The following is an 18,099-nucleotide window of genomic DNA, read 5'->3' on the forward strand; positions in this document are numbered from 1 at the left end:
ATTTTCACAATGCTATCTCCCTTCTCTGAGCTGCAGATGCCTCATAATCCCACTACCGCACACATCCCCCCCCAGTCTCTTCAAGTGGAGCTAATGCAAAGACGCGACTTCACACCAAACCCTAGTTTGCACTCTTCACGCTGTTTATTTTGAGCTCACTGTTGTCATCGGTGCCTAAGCCAGTAGGTGACACTCAGGTCTTTTAGCTCATACAAATCTGGAACAATGAAAACGTTTGTTATAAAAAGAACACGAAACCATCTTGTTGTTGAGGGGGAGCCCTTCAGGATAGAATACGTCTCAGCTAGAAAATTTAGACTTTTTTTTAAATAAGATCTACAAATATTTCTTACTATTAATTTTTATCTCAAATTATTCTACATATGTTGCCATTATACAGCAAGCAGGCAATCCTGCCTCAGTTTCACACTCTTGCTATTGAAGATTCATGATTGTCCTCTAGTAAGAACTAGTTACGGGACCATACGCTGCCATTTGACTAAGAACTGCAGCTTGGGCGTTGGTGTCAGTTGGCCTGGAAAAAACAATCACCCCCATGTTTGCTAGCTATGTAGAAGAGGCTGCCAGTGCTAGTGCAGTCATGTCCTGAGAGAGAAGAGACTGGGCAGGAACTGGCATCTTGTGCGGACCAGATAATCTCGTCATTCACAGGAGGAGGGGCAAGGCTCCAGAGACACTCAGAGCTAGCCAAACTCCGGGCTTTGTGCCTATGAGTGAGATGCTGACCCAGTCTGGCCAGAATATTGCTGCAGGCAGTTATCTGCCTAAGCCAATAGTTCTTCAAGAATTTCTTCGCTTCTTTTGTTCTTGATATTCAGTTACTTTCTGCTGGAAATACCCTGGGGAAAACAAAAGTTTGGATCAGTCATACACCACATTGTAATTTCATCAACAACTGGGGTCATTAGCTGGTTTGTTTTGTAACATACTATGGTAGGAGTGCTAATGCAGCCCAAGAAACCCAATAAGAAACAACAATCAAAGCAGAGAACCAGAGGATGGACCAGGGGAGATCGCTATGGTCATACTCTTCCCCAGGCATTTTTCTGGTCCCAATAATCATGGGATTTAGGTGCTGAAGGAGATAGGGATGGAGGGGTAGGTGGAAAATCCCTAATATGAGGAATAGAATTTGGTGGTTCTTGTCAATCTGCATCGGAAGGCTCCACAGCAGCAACACTGGATCCAAATCTACCTGGCCAGGCTAGATGTGGAGCAAGTTGGAGAAGCAATGTGTATCTCAGGTTAAAAATGGGGAATCTTTAATGCTTGTTGGACATGTCCTCCTAGAGAGAGTCTTGCACCATATAAACCAACAGGAGCTTTGCTTCTAGTCTTATTGAAGGCCTACTTTTGAATGAAGTAAGTGTGCCATTTCCAGGTCAGACTAAGTCCTTTGGTCCAGATCCTCCAAGGTGTTTAAGATCAATGGAAATTAGCAGCCTAAATCCCTTTGAGGATCTGGATCTTTGTGACCAGGGCTGGGGAACTGTAGACAGTTCACATCTCCAACCCAGACTGTAAACAGTCTCCAACCCAGATGTTTATCCAGGTTCTAGTACCATGTCCACCTCTTTGCCACCTGAGCCCAACGAATGGAGAGATTCAAGGACTAGTGGAGAGGCAGGGTGAATCAGTAGGACACTCATACCCACACTTGTATTTCACACGCACTGACAACCTCACCAACAAAGTGAAAAACCGGGCTACGAGGAAAAGCCCCCAACTCCAGAGATGGACGAGACCTATTTGGATCCATCTCGTGTGCAAGTCTGTTTGCCACTTAATGGTCTTTGGTCCAGTTGCCGAGATTTAAAGATACCAAATGCTGGGGGCTTGTCTTGGTAGATTCCTTTGCGGCACTATATGGCCAGCAGGAAGTTTCTCCTGGCAGGGACCTTTGGGTTAACTTCTTAAATCTCGACTTAATCCCTTTTTTATTGGGCCGAACAATTGCTCAGCCTTCCCTTTAGAGCAATGGCTGAGAACACCCAGAACATGCTGAGTTATTGCTATGCCGTCACCATTGGCGCCTCCATCCATCTGGCGTTGTCACTGGCTGTTGGCTCCTTTACAGGGGGAGGGGTGTTGGGCTCAGCCTGGCCTGTGAGATCCCAACTGTTCCTGAGAAATGGGGGATTAAAGAGCACGGGCCAATTGTTAGGCTCCGTGGGGAAGGAGTTGGATGATGTCCCTAAAAGGCTGGAGGAGCTCAGCGGGGAGGGGCAGGTCTCTTCTGCGGCTGAAGGGCGAGGGCAGCGGGAGAGGAGAGCCTCAGCATGTAGAGGGGAAAGATTCCAGGGAAGATGCCCCTGTGGCTCAGCAGCCCAGGAGGAGCTGGGGACCCAGGGAGGAAGCCCTGGGGAGAATTCTGGGGAGGGGGAGGGCCAAGAACCTGAGGGTGGCGGAGCTTTCATGACATTGTTTTAGACTTTGGGACAGCAAGACTAATGAGGAGCCCAAGTGGGGCAGAAGATCTGGGGTTTATTACCTTTAATTCACTGGCCAGGTTAGGTTTGGGACACTGGAAGGAGGCAGAAGGTAAGACCAGCCTGTGCCAGGGGTGTCTGGCACCTCACCACCTGCTGGGGCTAACGTGGCCAGGTGGGCCAATTACCTTGTCTAGACTGCACTGGGAGGAGCAGCCAGGTAGCAGAGACAAGGTTTACATTAGGATGTAATAGTGTAACCGATTATCCGATAAGCAACAGCGTAAGGTTAATTCTATAGACTACGTGTATTTCTTCCTCTCCCCCGCCCCCGCCACCAGTACATTTTTTTTAACAGGCTGGCCAGCAGCCTGGCTCAGTCCTGGCTCGGGCCAGGTCCAGGATCTACCCCTGCTGCGGCTCTGCATTTAAAGCGTGTTAGGCACTGGGTGGGCAGGCAGCTTGGTTCAGTTCTGGCTCCTGCTGGGTCTGGAAACTCAGAACCCCCTTGACAGGGGCTCCTGCCAGCCTCCGCTGCTGCTGTCTATCAGCACAGGGCAACAGGTCCATGAGCGGAGCTGGGTTTAGACTAGCTCCTGCCTGGCACTTCGCTGCTCCTCGGGAGCGGGGCCGGGAGCACGCTGGCTGCCAGCCCCACCCTTGGGGACTATAGAATAATCAACCGATAAGAATTCATGAGATTACTCGGCTATTCAATTAACCGATATTTAACATCCCTAGTTCGGATGGGCAGGAACTGAGAGGGGTTGCAGGGGTCTGTGGGCACTGTCTGGGGAAAAGGAGGCATGGTTGGGGCTATAAAGGGTAGCCTGCAGTTACTCCCTGGAGGAAGGAATTTGGGCTGGCAAAGTGAGGCAAGGGAGGAGGGCACCAGGAAAGGTTGTTTTCTAATTCTAACAGAGGCTTAAGGGTACATCTGTGGTGCAATAAAAGATCCGAGGAGGTGGGGGGGGGCGGGGGCATGGCTCCAGCCAACTGCTCTCAAAGGGCCAAAATTTGCAGTGCAGATGTCTTGGCTCCGGCTCAAACCCCTCAAAATGGGGAGGGGCTCAGCGCTTGCCATTTTAGCCCCAGAGTTCAAGGCAATTGGCTCAGGCTCTGAGAATCGGTGCTGGGGGGACTTTGCCCTGGCGCGAGAACAAAGTCTCCAAAGCAGCCAACCGGAGCCAGAAGGGCGGGCCAGGTCTTACAGCGAGGGCCCCTCCGGAGACCCTCCCTCTGTTGCTGATACAGCTTGTAAATGCATGGGTGGCCGGCCTGCTTGTCTTCCCCCTAGGTAAGAGTGGTAGGTAGGATCTAGTGGCTCTGCATGAGGGGCGTTGAACGTCACCTTGTTTAGCTGGCGAGAGGTGTGGGGATGCCCAGCTGCTGTGTAATAGAATCACACTGAGAACGGGAGAATCATGTGATTACACCCCAGGAGAGGGAAACCTTGAGGCCGGGCGCACTCAGGAGCTGCAGGGGGATCAGTGACGCTGATGAAGTTCTTGAAAGTAGCATTAATGCCTAGTCTGTTTTACAGATAGGGAAACTGAGGCAGGGAATGGTGAAGTAACTTGCCCAAGGCCAGTGAGAAATCCAGAGTCAGGGCTGGGATTGAAAGTAGCATTAATGCCTAGCCTGTTTTACAGATAGGGAAACTGAGGCAGGGAATGGTGAAGTAACTTGCCCAAGGCCAGTGAGAAATCCAGAGTCAGGGCTGGGATTGAAAGTAGCATTAATGCCTAGCCTGTTTTACAGATAGGGACACTGAGGCAGGGAATGGTGAAGTAACTTGCCCAAGGCCAGTGAGAAATCCAGAGTCAGGGCTGGGAATAAAACCAATCTCCTGCGTCCCGGTCTGGTGCACCATCTACTAAGCCATGCTGCATCACTCCAATCTTAGCAAAGGGAATAAGCAAGGAGCACTTTGCGCTAGTGCTTTGACAGGTTGCCATACAAACAGGCAGAGTTCTGGAGTCGACAATAACCTCCAGCCAACGGCCCGAGTGCTGAAAAGGGAAAGGCCGCAAGCAAATCAATTTTGCAGGTGACACACCGGTTGCGGGAGATGCCTGTACCATCTCCTCTAACGGTGTCTCTTCCTCCCTGCCCCGTGGGTTGTTTTCAGGACACTCACACTCAAACATTTGCACAAGCAATTCTGCAAATAGTAAGTCCTACTCCCTCTGCCCAAACAAACCAAAGGGCACCCTTCTGGGAAGTCCCTGACGATTTTAGAAGCAGGTTGTTGCTTCCTGAACACCAGGGTAGCAGTGGAGGAGGTGGTGGTGAGGGGGCGATTTACCTTCTTGGGCCATCCTGCTCCTTTCGGCTTCCTGGATAAAGAGGGAAAACATCTGAGTCCGCACAAATCTTTTCACAAACTTGCGGCAGGACCTGGAGGTGATGGCTCTGCAGAAGGCCTTCTCCTCAAAGGTTCCCTGGCCACTCCTATTCCACTTGAGGTGCGAGGTATAATGGCCGACGGTTTTGATGAAGAATTGCATGAAGCAGCTGGAGACGTGAGCGTTCACTTGCTCGGATGCTGGAAAGGGAACAGGAGATGTACAGTTTGGGCATGGGCGCTGGCATTCGCATGACACCTCCCCCCCTTAACACAGGAGGTGGGCACCACACAATCTTTGTTCGTGCTCCCAATCCCTGTGAGGCAGGGCTGGGCCGTGGTGCCTGCTGTGCAGAAGGGGAACTGAGGCACAGATCGGCAGATGTATTTACCCTCCTAACTTCAAGGATCAGGGCCAAAGTGACATGCCTAAGGATCACCCATAGTCTGTGGTGGGGCAGGTCTCTTAAGTCTTGAAGCCAGGTCTCTTAAGTCCCAAGTTAGTGCTGTGACCACTAGGCAATTCTACCTCTCTCCTCCTCTCTGGGGCAATGCTCAACCTCCCTGCTTTTAAATTTAAACACGACTGAAACATCTGACTTGTGCTAACTTGTGTGACTCTCAAACCCGGTCCCGGCTAGAAAGAAAAGCCCCATAGGGGTATAAACCGAACCACTGCTCAACCTGGTATTCAGTTGCCTGGTCTGCTGGATGATTGCCGGGTCTGCTAGCCACCGTACTGTGACTGTCGAACCCTGGGCTTCCAAGGAACTCCAAGCGCTGCACGCACATGCAAGGAACTGAATGTGCTGCAGGCCAGCCTACAGAGGTGCTGGACGGGTGGCCTCAGTGCACGCTGACCTAATTCACTTGCCGTGGCTTCGTCAGAAGCAACTGCCATCTCCCTCAGACTCTACAATCCAACGTCTTGGTGCTAAACCATAATAAAGCTGTAACGGCCGCTAGCATACGGGACTGCCTTCCCAGGCCGCTCTGCCTGGGGGACGCCATCTGCTTCGGTAGCGCATAGGAGCGGTAGTGGCAGAGGACGGCTAAGTGTCGAAAGCGCCCAGATCCAGTTGTCACGGAGGGTCATTCAGGGACACTGGCTCTCTGTGTGGTCCAGCCGCGTATCCTACAGCCTGGGGGATTTTTTTTGCTTCTCTCCCTCGTGATGGATTATTTCTCTGCCCTGATTGGTTTTCCTAGTCCCACACGGTTGTAGAATTTAGGGAGGAAGATGCTCAGATTAAAATCAGGCCACTGCTGGGAACTGGCAGGCTGTCTTCTAAAAATGGGAGGTGAAATCCCATGGTTTTTGTTTGCCAGCAAGGACAGATCCCATGTGCTCAAGCTACAGGGCAAAAGGCAGTTGGGTTTTTTAAAAAATGTATAGAACATGCCAGGCTGAGTTTGCAGGGCTACATCGAGAGTCCCACTGGGCATGTCCATTTCACCCCCTCCCCACCACTGAGATAGCCCTCCCCCCCAGGATAGGGGGCAGATCCCGAACTGGTGGGCAAGGTCACAGCTCCACTGCAGTCCATGTGGAGAGGGAGCCGATGGAGCGATGACCATTTACACCAGCGGAGGACACTTCCCTCCACCCTTGGTAAGCTGCACCAATCTCAGTCTCTTTCTACCTCTGAAGAAGGAAGGGCTGAGGTGTCCCTGCCGGGGCTGAGCGTGTGGGACCAGGGACCACGGCTAGTCCAGTGGCTTAGACCACTTAGTGAGTCTCTCCACATGAGCAGCTCACTCGTTATACACGGGAGTCTAAAGCACACGCAGCCCTAGGCCATGTGTTGGCTGAAGCCGAGGCAGAAAAGAGGTCCCAGGAGGACTGGTTAGCCTGGGACACCAGCTGTCATTGTGTGGGGCTCTGCACACCCGAAGAAGGAACTCTGCGTACTCTGTACGTTGTTGTTGCTGTTGTGTGTCTTTAAAGAAGTCAGCATCTCGCTCTGCAGCTTGGCCGGTAAGATGTTGTCTTCGTCGCCGACCTGAAAGCGGGCAAACGGATGTTAGCACAGCCAGCACTTGCAATCCAGAGAAGCTCAGGCCCGGGAAAGAAGGCTTAGAAGCGCCAGTGGGGAATCTAGCTCGCTGAACCACTTTCCAAGCGTGCCTTCAGGATCAAAGCTCCCGGGAACCAACATGTCTCCCCTCCAGAGCCCTCCTGACCAGCACTCCCTGTAATCTGTGTGCTTGGGCAGCTGCTCAGGAGAGATTCAGGTGCAGCCTAGCTGATTAGCAAAGCGCCCACAGCTAGGTTTTGTTTGGTGCACATCCACACAAGCCTTGGTGTGCACAAAAATTTATTCTGCAAATGGATGGGGAAAAATCTGAGCATGGATGGAAAAGATTTGCGGGAACATTGCCTGTGACCCATTCTTGAACACAGCCATGCAGTCTACGTTAAGGGTGTTAATTGAGATTAATCAACTAATCGAATGATGCAATTTGCATCGACTATTCTATTAGTCAATAAGGGCACCTCCACCTTTGAAACATAGCAAGAGCCCGGCCTTGCTACATGTCAAAGGCAGAAGCACCACCAGTTTCCCACTGAGCCCTGCTTCCCCCCCAAAGAGATGGTACTGGGGGGAACTGGCTTTTAAGCCGGCTCCCCCCAGCACCGGCTCCTGCTCCTGCATATGCTTATCAGATAGTCAACTAGCTGCGTACATCCCTAGTCTACATTACCATCATCTCAGGGGTGCTCGTTAGCTATTGCTAGAAGCCATCGCCTATCAATTTTTATCCCAAAGGATGTTGGAGATTAAACTTCTGCAGGGTTAACTGTGTCTGACCCACCCGCTCCTCCGCCACCCATAATGAGAGAGATGATACAACAGCCTGAGAAATGAATTTGCTTTGAATTCCCTGCAGGGCAGTGCTTGGGTGTTTATAAACCAGGAACGTTAATGGTACAGCAACTCTGTAGGCAGCTCAGGCAAGAGGCCCTACCCCCTAAGCATGCAGAGTGCAAAGAATTAGTGAGAAGTGGGACGGAGTGTCCGGCAGCTACCAAAAAGCCAGGATCAAGGCGCCTGCGGCTGTTCAACAATAGAGGTGAAAACACTCCGACCGATAAACAGGAACTGAAAGCATCGCAGCAGGGACACCTACCGATTTTAAGAACTTCCCTTGGCACAAGTCAACCAGCAGCACCTAAAAATAACAAACAGGGCCGAGCGTTAGCCAGGCTGCACTGCAAGGCTGCTTGTGATCAGCAGGGATTTAAGAGCCTCTATTTCAGAATCAGTTTTCTGGGCCTCGAGTCTGTTTTGAAAGGCTCCGAGCTGCACCTGCTGACAAATTGCTCTAGGTCACAGAAAAGGATCCTCCACCCCTCCGAACTCTGTGTCTGGGGAAACGAAAGGACCAGGGGCATCGGCAGGCGACTGGACCAGTTACTGCTTCCAATCCACCCCAGGTTGGAGGTGCTTCCTGCCTCGTGTCTCTTGGGAGGCCCACGTGAGAGGAGTTCTGGAGTCTTAGCCCACGTCCCCCTGGAGCAAGGGCCGAGCCCCACAGCTGCCCCATTCTGAGTGCTCCCAGCTGAAGGGCAAGGAGCGAACTGGCTGAGACTAAACTAGCTTTCCCAGATGTGCACTCGCCTCCCGTGAGCTGGGAGACTGGGAATGGTGAGTTGAGGGCAAGGGACAGAGGGGGTCTGGGCTGAGGCTCTTGCCCAGCTAGTGGGTAGGTGGAGGAATCCGCATCCGATCTGGTGAGGGGAAAGCTTGGGTGTTGCCTAGGAACTAGCTGGAGTCAGCTCTTGCTTCCTTCTGGACCTTTCCCCTCCCCAGGCTGGGATGGAGACAAAATCTGGACCTGCTACCCCCCGGCGCACAAACTGGCCAACTGAGCCTCCTTCGAGTGCACAGCACGGTACCTCCTCCATGGGCTGATCTAGAACCTGCTCCAGGCAGCGTTTCTGGACTCCGACCATGAAGGGGGTGGGGCAGCAGACGGTATCGATCAGGCATTCCGGAACCACGGGGATGTAGGTGTGCGCCCAGGAGAAGGGGTACAGAAGCGCTGCCACCGCATGGATGCACTGGGAGAGGACGCTGCCAAGAAGGAAGAGTTCGGGTTACTGGCTGGATTTGGCATGGGGCTGGCCAGCATGCTAATCCTTGGGTGAGATTGTCAAGAGCACCCGAGAGATGGAGCTCAGTGACTTCCAAGGAGACCCCGGCTCCGAACTGCCAGGGCTTTTCTCGGAGAAAAAGCCAGAAGGGACCATTGTCATCACCTAGTCCGACCTCCCGCTTAGCACGGGCCAGAAAACTGCCCTGAACTGATTCCTGCTCAAACTAGAGCTGACCCTTCCAAAAAACAGCCCATTAGCCAGTGGCCGAGTGGTGGTAAACTGGTCCAATTATTTACATTCTCATTGATGGAAAAACATCTGAACCTAACTGGGATTTGCCTAACTTCAATTTCCCAGCCCTTCGATCGGGTTAGACTTTTGTCTCTTAGATGGAAGAGTTCCCATAGCAGAGTTTTGTTTCCTTTGTCGGTATGATCAAGACGGATGGAAGAACGCCTTCGCTGTCTCTTGATTAAGTTACATACATGGAGTTCTCAGAGTTGAATTCTACCCTCATCAATGTGGGCTGTTTTGAGGCTGTCTCCTCTCATCACATAGTAGCGTTGCCAGTTCTCGGGATTCCATTACAAATCGACATTTGGTGTTTGTCAATAAATCCCCAGCTCCTGGAGTCAAGGGATTAAACCAGAGTCCCTTTTCTTTAGCTTTTTCTCTAAAGGAAAGATGTCAGTTTCTAGCTCTGTGGCTGGGGAGAAGGTTGTAAACGTGCCCCTAAGGACCTCCCTTCCCATCCGTTTTTGTCTTATTTTTAATGCGGTCTCACAATTTAGGAGGCCAAAGCCTCACGTGTTTTGAACCCTTGGAGTTGACCATGGTGCTGCCCCACAAAACTCTCATTGGCGGGGCATTGCTATCAACAGAACGTGCAGTTTTGGTACAAAATGTTTCCCCAGCTAGAAAACTATAAATCTATCCCAGAATCTCATATAACCCAGCATCTTCCAACAGTGGCCAATGCTAGGCGCCCAGAGGGAATGAACAGAACAAGACAGACAGAGGCTAGGGACACCATACCTACCCATCCTGGCTAACACGAATTTATCTAGTTCTTTTTTGAACACTATTTTAGTCTTGGCCTTTACAACATCCTCTGGCAAGAAGTTCCACAGGTTGACTGTGAGCTGTGTGAAGAAATACTTCTGACTGTTTGTTTTAAACCCACTGCCTATTAATTTCATTTGATGACCTCTAATTCAGGTGCTATGAGGAATAAATAACACTTCCTATTTATTTCCTCCATGCCTGTTTTGATTTTTATAGACCTTGATAATAAATATCTAGCGCCTTGGTTGTCTCTCTTCCAAGCTGAAAAGTCCTAACTCCTCATATGGAGGGCGGGCCGATTATTCCCATTTTGCAGACGGGGAAACTGAGGCCCAGAGGAAGGCGGGAGCTGTGATTTTTTTCGCAGTTACCAAAGCTAGGAACAGAACTCAAATCTCCCAAGTCCTGGTCTGGTGCTTTGCTCAGAGTGAGAGTCTGGGACAGCAATGGCTTTCTCCTTCCCTCCTTGTCTCGGGGCTCACTCCTCACTGGACGATAGTTACTGTTTGAAGAGGGTCCTTCCACAGGGTGGCCCATTCCTGAGTGGTTCTTCTGAGAGTCTGATCAGTGAAAGTCTCTAGTGGCTCAGATCCAATGAGAGACTTCCTTCCTGCTGATGTGTCGGAATGAGGCAACCCAGAGGGAGAGGAGAGATTGGAGCCGACTGGCTGCCTTTACGCTCCACTGATGTTAGCGTGCGAGCAGGACTTCCTTGGCTGCCCTGCCCTGCCTTTAGTGGGGATTAACTCTTCGAGCTCCATCAGGAACAGGTTCCAGCCGTCTTGTTCCACCAGCCAGAATACCACCACCTAGCTCCCCTCTAGCACTGCTAATCTGCCAATCTCAAAGTGCTCTGAAAAGGAGGTCGAGGTCAGCACCCCTATTTTACAGGTGGGGAAACTGAGGCATGAGAGGGTAAGGGACTTGTCCAAGGCCACACAACAGGCCAGTGGCAGAGTCGGGACTAGAACCCAGGTCTCTGGAGTCCCAAACTAGTGCTCGGTCTATTCAATCAGACTTCTCAGCCCCTGGGATTCATTTCTTCTGACTTTATCTCCCAAGTCAGGAGGGGCACAAGAAATGCATCACCACTAATTGAGCTGGGGGGAGGGAGGTGCCCTCAGCCAGTCGCAACTACACCCAGCTTGGGACCAAGAGAGACAGAGCAGGGGACTTGCATCTGGCCCCGTACTGATGCAGAGTGGACCTGCTTGCAATTTAGGCTGTAGCCCAGGGCAAGCTGCCTGGGCCCCGTAATACACGCTACGAGAATCAGCAGCCAGGTTCACACCTGAGCTCCTCCGCCAGGAAGATGATGCGTCGCTCCAGAACCGCCGAGGCGAACAGCCAAAGGATCTTCTCCGGACAGAGAAGTTGCAAAAGGGCCTGAAATTCCACGTGCTCCAGCCGGGAGTCCAGGGGCCGTGTGAGCTCGATGAGCTGTTGGGAAGGAGCAGGGAGAGTTGTGAGCTCATGGGTCCCTAGTTCTATTAAAAGTGACGTGCAGAAGGGCTCAAACACACCTGCTCCCAGGGGACAGAGAAAGGAGGCAGGATGGGTAGGGTATGGGGAAGGCGTTTAACAGCCCTTGTGCAATAGGACCGTTAGTTAGGACGACTTCTCCTTGGTAGCACCCAGCAGGGGCCTGGCGCCGGAATTCAGCAAACAGGCGCCGGGTGGGGAAAAGTGAGAAGTGGCCTTGCCGGACTGTCGTCTCTGGGGATGTGCCTCCGTGCAAGACCCTAGCCCAGGTGGGCTCCACCGCTGTTGGTCCAGGTGATGACGACTTTGGCCTCGCAGCAGGATAAGACCCCGCCATGACAGCTATGCCCTGGGCTAGAATAGACACAATTATCTAGCGGGAACCAGTCCTTTGCTTCAACGCTGCTTGGCTGCAGCCAGGAATTCCTAGATAAGCCCTAGGCTTTCCAGGGCGGGAGTGTGTCCGAGGAAGGGATTGGACAGCAGCTCCAAGGCAGCCGTCTCGCAGAAGGGAGACAGTGCAGAGACATTTCTAGGAGCAGTCCGGGTACCTGGGGTATTCTGCCTGGCCTGCCCTGGGTTTGCTGGAGGGTCTCTTAGGCCTTGTCGTCACTTAGCGAGAGATGGACGCTATGGAGATGGTCCAGTAAGGACGTGCTAAACTGACCACTGATCGACTCCGGTGCTCCAGCAGGCCGGGAGAGGTAAAGAAGGTGGATGGGAGAGTTTCTCCCATCCATCCCTGCAGTGAGGATGCCGCCGTAAGTCAAACTCAGGTGCGGCGACTGTAGCTATGCTAGTCCTGTAACCTGAGTTCCACCTTGCCCCTAGTATAGACCTGGCCTCAGACTTTGCACACAGACTTTAATTAGAGCAGTTTACAAAGCACATCCTTCCCAGGCTTCCAGGCCCTAGGGATTTGCATTGTGAGCCTCCTTGAATCAGAGGGGGGGGGGTGGCTGAATCGTTAACAACGCTATCTGTTTTTCCGAAGTGCTCATTAGCCGTTGGAGTGCACAGATACTAAGGCCAGAACGGCCCGCTCTGAGAGCTACTCTGACCTCCTGCGTGATCCGGCCCGAGAGTTCTGGTAGTGTGGACGTGCTCTTGCACAAGAACTCTTGCACAAAACAGTTCTTGTGCAAGAAGCCTGTGGTGTAGACATAGCGCTAGGGAAGGGGTTCCCACTCCCTCCCTAGGGAACCCAGCCCAGGGCTTCCCACCCTCTAGGGAAATGGTTTTTCCTAATATCCAACCTAGACCTTCCCCACTGCAACTTGAGCCCATTGCTCCTTGTTCTGCTATCTGCCCCCACCGAGAACAGCGCCTCTCCGGCCTCTGAGAAGTGTCTGGAAACAGGCATTCCAAACTTTCTCAACCTCTTTTCCTGCGAGGCTGCATTCCATCCAGGTGCCCCTCAGGTGAGCTCTTAACAACTAATTGGTGTCCTTGTATTATGTGCCTTTGGCAGTCAGGTGCAATCAAACCTCTCCCCAGCCTCAAAAGCTCAGCCTGGGATGACTGGGCCGGGTGAAGCCCCAGGCATTCAGAATGACCTCCCCTTACTCAGTGCAGGACAGGTCTCTCCCATGCACCGAGAGCTGGCAGCCTAGCAACTCCCCTCCCCACTGACAAGTTGGCCACGCTGACTCTCTTGAAGACACCCTCCCCTGGCTGCAGTTCTGCCGGCAACCAAAGCATGAAGCAACAGGCTAAACCTTTGCACAATCTTAACCTTCTTGCTGTAGTCGCAAGAGGTTTCATAACCCAGGAAGTTGGCAGAGAAGAACCGGCTCTCAGTAACACCCAGTGTGCAATGGGGGCGATGCAGCTGCAAAGGGCCCTGAACAATTCCCCACGTTCAAAACCAACTGCAACCGTGCGCTGCAGAGTGAAACCTCTCATTTAAATACTCTGACTGCACTGTCTACGCGCGGGTGTGTGGCCCTGCTAGCGCGGAGGCAATGCACCAGCTCACCCCGCCTTCAAACCACGCTAAGCCATGCCTGAGCAAGCCAGAGTTTGCATCCGCATCAGCGCCCCAGTGGAAACCTCCCCCCCTCCCTCCCAGCACAGATGAAACCTAAAGGCCTGTCTCTGTTCCAGGGCTTGTATGGACAGGACTGAAACACACAACTACAAACTCCCAAAGCAAAGCCGACTGCAAGGAATGCAGCTAACAGACCCCAGCAAGGCCGAACCTGATCCCCATGCGTCTGGATTGGAGTTTGTTACGTTGAACTAGACAGAGTTGTCTCTGAACTCTGTTTAGTTCAATGGGCACAAGTTTCTAGTGCCAGTACCAGTGCCAGTAGAGAAGGGCAGATGCAAAGATCTCTGCACTCAGCATGAAACAGGGATGTAAACTGGTAACTGGTTAACTAGCTACCTGGTAATCATCACCCTTACCAGATGATGCTTACTGGTAACTGGCTAACCAGCACCTGGCCTGGCTGGAGCAGCCACAGGGGGCTGGTTAAACGTGTATTTTAACTGGATAACATTTTAAACCGGATTTTATATCCCTAGCATGAAACAATAGTTCCAGGAGAGGTGTGAATGGCTCCCATTCAATGAAGAGAGGTGTGAATGCGAATGGCTGAAAAGTCCAGGCTGTTCACTCTTTCACCGTAGAAACCTTGAGCTAACTGCCTCTCTGGCTATGTCTAGACTGCAGGCTTCTTTCGAAAGAGGCTCTTTCGAAAGCATCTTTCGAAAGAGCCTCTTTCGAAAGATCGCGTCTAGACTGCAGGCGGATCTTTCGAAAGAGAAATCCGCTTTTTCGAAAGAGAGCACCCAGCGAGTCTGGATGCTCTCTTTCGAAGACGGCCTCTTTACATTGAAGAACGCCTTCTTTCGAAAGAGGAACTTTTGAAGGAAGGCGTTCTTCCTCGTGAAACGAGGTTTACCGCCATCGAAAGAAAAGCCGCGTTCTTTCGAAATAATTTCGAAAGAACGCGGCTTGAGTCTGGACGCAGGGGAAGTTTTTTCGGGAAAAGGCTACTTTTCCCGAAAAAACCCCTGAGTCTGGACACGGCCTCTGTTACAAGTCCCCAACACATCTGATGAAGTGGGCAAAACCGAGGAGGGGTTCTACACTGGCTGTATGGGTGGAGAGGGAAGAATGCAGGCTTCTAGGGCAGTGCTATGTAATTCCGGGGCCTGCCTCATGGGGCTTAGGATACCCTGGTGTAATTTCATTGACACCCGCTGAAGTCTCCAAAATCGGCCTGATGTCCAACTGCCCAGCTGCTAACCTGGCAGGCTTTGCCTCGGGCACGGAGGACAATTGCTTACAAATCATTCCTGCCCACAGCTGATTTTGCCGCGCCACCCAGCATGAGTTTGCTCCCTTTCCTCACTGTTCAGACCCAAGCTCTGTGCCCCAGCCCTGGCCCCCTTCTGCAGCCACTTTCTCCCTGCGGCCCTGATGGAAAGTCTCTGTGGAAAATCCAGGACACGCCCCCGTTTCCTCTGCTACGGAGATGTCCTCTTCTCTCCGGCTCTGCCCTCTGCTTTGCTGTGCGGCGTCACTTCTCTCCCCTGGCTGCCTGGGGTCCCTGCAGTAGGACCGGCACGGAGCATTCTCCATGTGCTACACCCTTCTCACTGCACCTTCCAGCCACCTGGGCGACCGGCCACAGTGGTCAGGCTGGACGGCTGGAATATGGAACTTCTGAGCATCCCTACTTCGCCCACAGAGACCTGCTGGGACTGCTGGCTCAGGGCCCGGTCGTAAAGTGGGGGCAGGGAGGACTCTCAGAATCCCACTGACATTGCTTCCGGATCCAACGCAGACGTGCCCACCCCTGGCAGCCCAGGAGGCACCATTGTGCACTGGGACATAAGAACAACCATACTGGGTCGGACCAAAGGTCCATCTAGCCCAGTAGCCTGTCTACCGACAGCGGCCAACACCAGGTGCCCTAGAGAGGGTGGACCAAAGACAATGATCAAGCAATTTGTCTCCTGTCCTCCTTCTCCAGCCTCTGACAAACAGAGGCCAGGGACACCAATTCTATCCCCTGGCTAATAGCCTTTTATGGACCTAACCTCCATGAAATTATCTAGCTTCTCTTTAAACTCTGTTACAGTCCTAGCCTTCACAGCCTCCTCTGGCAAGGAGTTCCACAGGTTGACTACGCGCTGTGTGAAGAAGAACTTTCTTTTATTAGTTTTAAACCTGCTACCCATTAATTTCATTTGGTGTCCTCTAGTTCCTCAATTATGGGAACTAATAAATAACTTTTCTTTATTCGCCCTCTCTACCCCACTCATGATTTCATAGACCTCTATCCTATCCCCCCTCAGTCTCCTCTTTTCTAAACTGAAAAGTCCCAGTCGTTTTAACCTCTCTCCATAACAGACCTGGCCCTTGTTCATCACAGCACCCTCAGCAAGCGGAGACACAAGTGCCTTAGCAAAGCCGGCACAGTTCTTGCTGGCCAGACAGACACCCACCCACCCCCACGCAGAGCCCGCTGCTCCAGCATTGCCACCGGAGGCCAGCTCCGAGGGTAGGAGAGCCAGGCCCTGCTGGAGCACCAGCAGCACCGGAGCACAGGTGACTGAGCCAACACAAACCTCCGTTCCCGAGTCGGGGATGAAGCTTTTGATGGTGACGGTCTTCCCGGGGGCTGGGAAGGGGGATTCGCGGAGGCCCTGCATGAAGGGGTAAATGACAGCCATGGAGATCTGCCGCCTCTTCTCCACTTCGTCGAGGATCTGCGGGAAGAAGAGATGTCAGCCACAGCAAGGCAACCGATTCCCTGGCAACCGATTCCCTGGCAACCACCCCCATGGGGGGTACCGGCTGGACCACAGTTGTGGCCCTGGGTCCACATGCCAGAGGACGTCTGGAAAGCGCCTTTGCAAGGGAGCGGCCCTTCTTGGAAAGCAGCCGGCAACAGGCTCATGTGCGGCTCAGCCCTGCAGACCTCGCCCTCACCCAGGCACAGTGGCCTTCAGCGCCCTGGCATCACCACCTGGCACCACCTTCCAGCACCGAGCTGCAGATCAGACCGCAACCAGGGGCCGAGCAGCGGCACGAGGCCTGGGCTGGGCATGCGAGCTGGGTTCGTGCTGGGCACGGGGGGCTCGGCGTTCCTACCTTGGAGAACAACCCGAAGCAGCCCAAGCAGCTGATGATGCAGAAGACCTCTGGGAGCCGAGCGCCCCGGCCAGCAGGCTGAAAGAAGATCGGCAGGCAAAGGAGGGTCAGCTTGACCCCACAATCTCTTACCCTCTCTCTGGCACCGAGCCTGCCTCCATACCAACCCCATCGCTCTGGGGACTGCCACTCAGGTGGGGCCAGGCCCTCTCCAAGGAATGCAAAGTCAGGCGTCTGCAAAGCGAGGGCCCCCTCCATGAGACTCGCCTTGCCTGCACCCCAGAGACGCGGTTCGTGATCCCACCCCCCATGCAGCTGGTCCTCCCTGGCTACTAACAAAATACAAGTCAGGAAACTTGGAGAACAAGCTGAAAAAGCAAGGAGGGGAGGCTGATAGAATTATTTCTGTTTAAAGCCCCCAGAACAGCCCTAGCTGTGATAAATTGCAACACGCATACCCGCCCCCTCCACCAGGCTTACAGATGACGATTTAGATGCCCACGTTGCTGGTTGTTTCATGGCGGGTCAGACCCACCTTGCTAATTCATTTGCTAAACCCCACGAAGCCAGACTGACCCACGGCCACGCCTGCGTCTCTTGCATTGCAGGGAGGGGTTGCTGAGGCCCGCCCCTGCCTCCTCGTGAAACCGGGGAGCAGGGGGCCAGTGTACAAGCCAACGTTGTTAATATCAAGCTAGGTAACACAGGGATGGGCTGCTATAGGGCCATAAACCTTCCTGAGAAATCAAGTTGGTCTAAAGTTGCCCCCTAGATTTCAGCCGGAGGCTGAGGCATCTTGTGATCTCAAGGCAGAGCGGAGGTGCAGCTTGTCTCAGACAACACAAGGCCTGGCGTGGAGGCGACCACCGTCACGCTACGCAGCTCAGAGAGACACTGTCTTCCACCACCACCCAACTGGGCTGAGTTCAAATCAGCACCCAAGAGGCAATGAGCCATAGCTCAGCATCCTGCTTCTGGCCCTCAGAGGCAGCTGCCAGCCTGTGTCCGTCTCTCCCGGTCTCTCTAACGGAGCAACGAAGGATAATTCCCCAGGCTTACGTTTCACCAGACTTGATGCAGATGCCGAGGTCCCCCCCTCCGTCCCAGCTTCTCTTCCTCCTGCTTCTCTGCGCGTTCCCCCTTGCACTGTGCTGGCGCAGCTCAGGGGCTTGGAGCCGTGCTGCTCGGGGTAGCAAGGGCCGTGTAGCGGGGCGGAGTGGCCACCCACTGACCCAGAGGGGGAGGAATCCCTCCGTGAACCCCAACGGGCTACAGGCCACCCTGAGCACAGAGTACGCGGAGCAAGAGAAACCCACCAGCAGCCGCCTGCAGTAGCCAATCTTCCTGCTGCCGTCCACGTTGGTCAGGACGAAGGAGAAGGTTTCACTGAAAGACAAGAGGAGACGGGGGGTGGCTGCGCTGCTGAGGAGCGAGAGCTGCTGGAACTCACCTAGGGCCCCGGAGCAAAGGGGTGGTGGGGGGGGAAATGATGGATCAACAGGTGGGCAACCTGCGGCCACGTATCCCCCTAGAGCTCCACCTG

The 18,099-nt window shown here is 53.1% G+C and overlaps 1 protein-coding gene across 1 annotated transcript in view; it reads right to left on the minus strand.

Annotated features, from left to right (window-relative positions):
- Nucleotides 1-122: 122 nt before the first annotated feature.
- Nucleotides 123-18,099, minus strand: part of DENND2D (DENN domain containing 2D) — a 29,921-nt gene continuing 11,944 nt past the window's right edge. Inside the window, exons 4-12 of the mRNA XM_075910313.2 lie at nucleotides 17,873-17,942; nucleotides 16,557-16,634; nucleotides 16,031-16,171; nucleotides 11,256-11,404; nucleotides 8,699-8,876; nucleotides 7,930-7,971; nucleotides 6,710-6,800; nucleotides 4,759-4,998; nucleotides 123-860 (exon numbers count right to left, since the gene is read on the minus strand). Of these exons, the coding sequence (XP_075766428.2) occupies nucleotides 802-860; nucleotides 4,759-4,998; nucleotides 6,710-6,800; nucleotides 7,930-7,971; nucleotides 8,699-8,876; nucleotides 11,256-11,404; nucleotides 16,031-16,171; nucleotides 16,557-16,634; nucleotides 17,873-17,942 (1,048 nt within the window). The 3' untranslated portion in view covers nucleotides 123-801. The remainder of the gene's footprint in view (nucleotides 861-4,758; nucleotides 4,999-6,709; nucleotides 6,801-7,929; nucleotides 7,972-8,698; nucleotides 8,877-11,255; nucleotides 11,405-16,030; nucleotides 16,172-16,556; nucleotides 16,635-17,872; nucleotides 17,943-18,099) is intronic.

The sequence above is a fragment of the Pelodiscus sinensis genome, chromosome 27 (assembly GCF_052426305.1).
Source record: "Pelodiscus sinensis isolate ZL-2025 chromosome 27, ASM5242630v1, whole genome shotgun sequence".
NCBI lineage: Eukaryota > Metazoa > Chordata > Testudines > Trionychidae > Pelodiscus > Pelodiscus sinensis.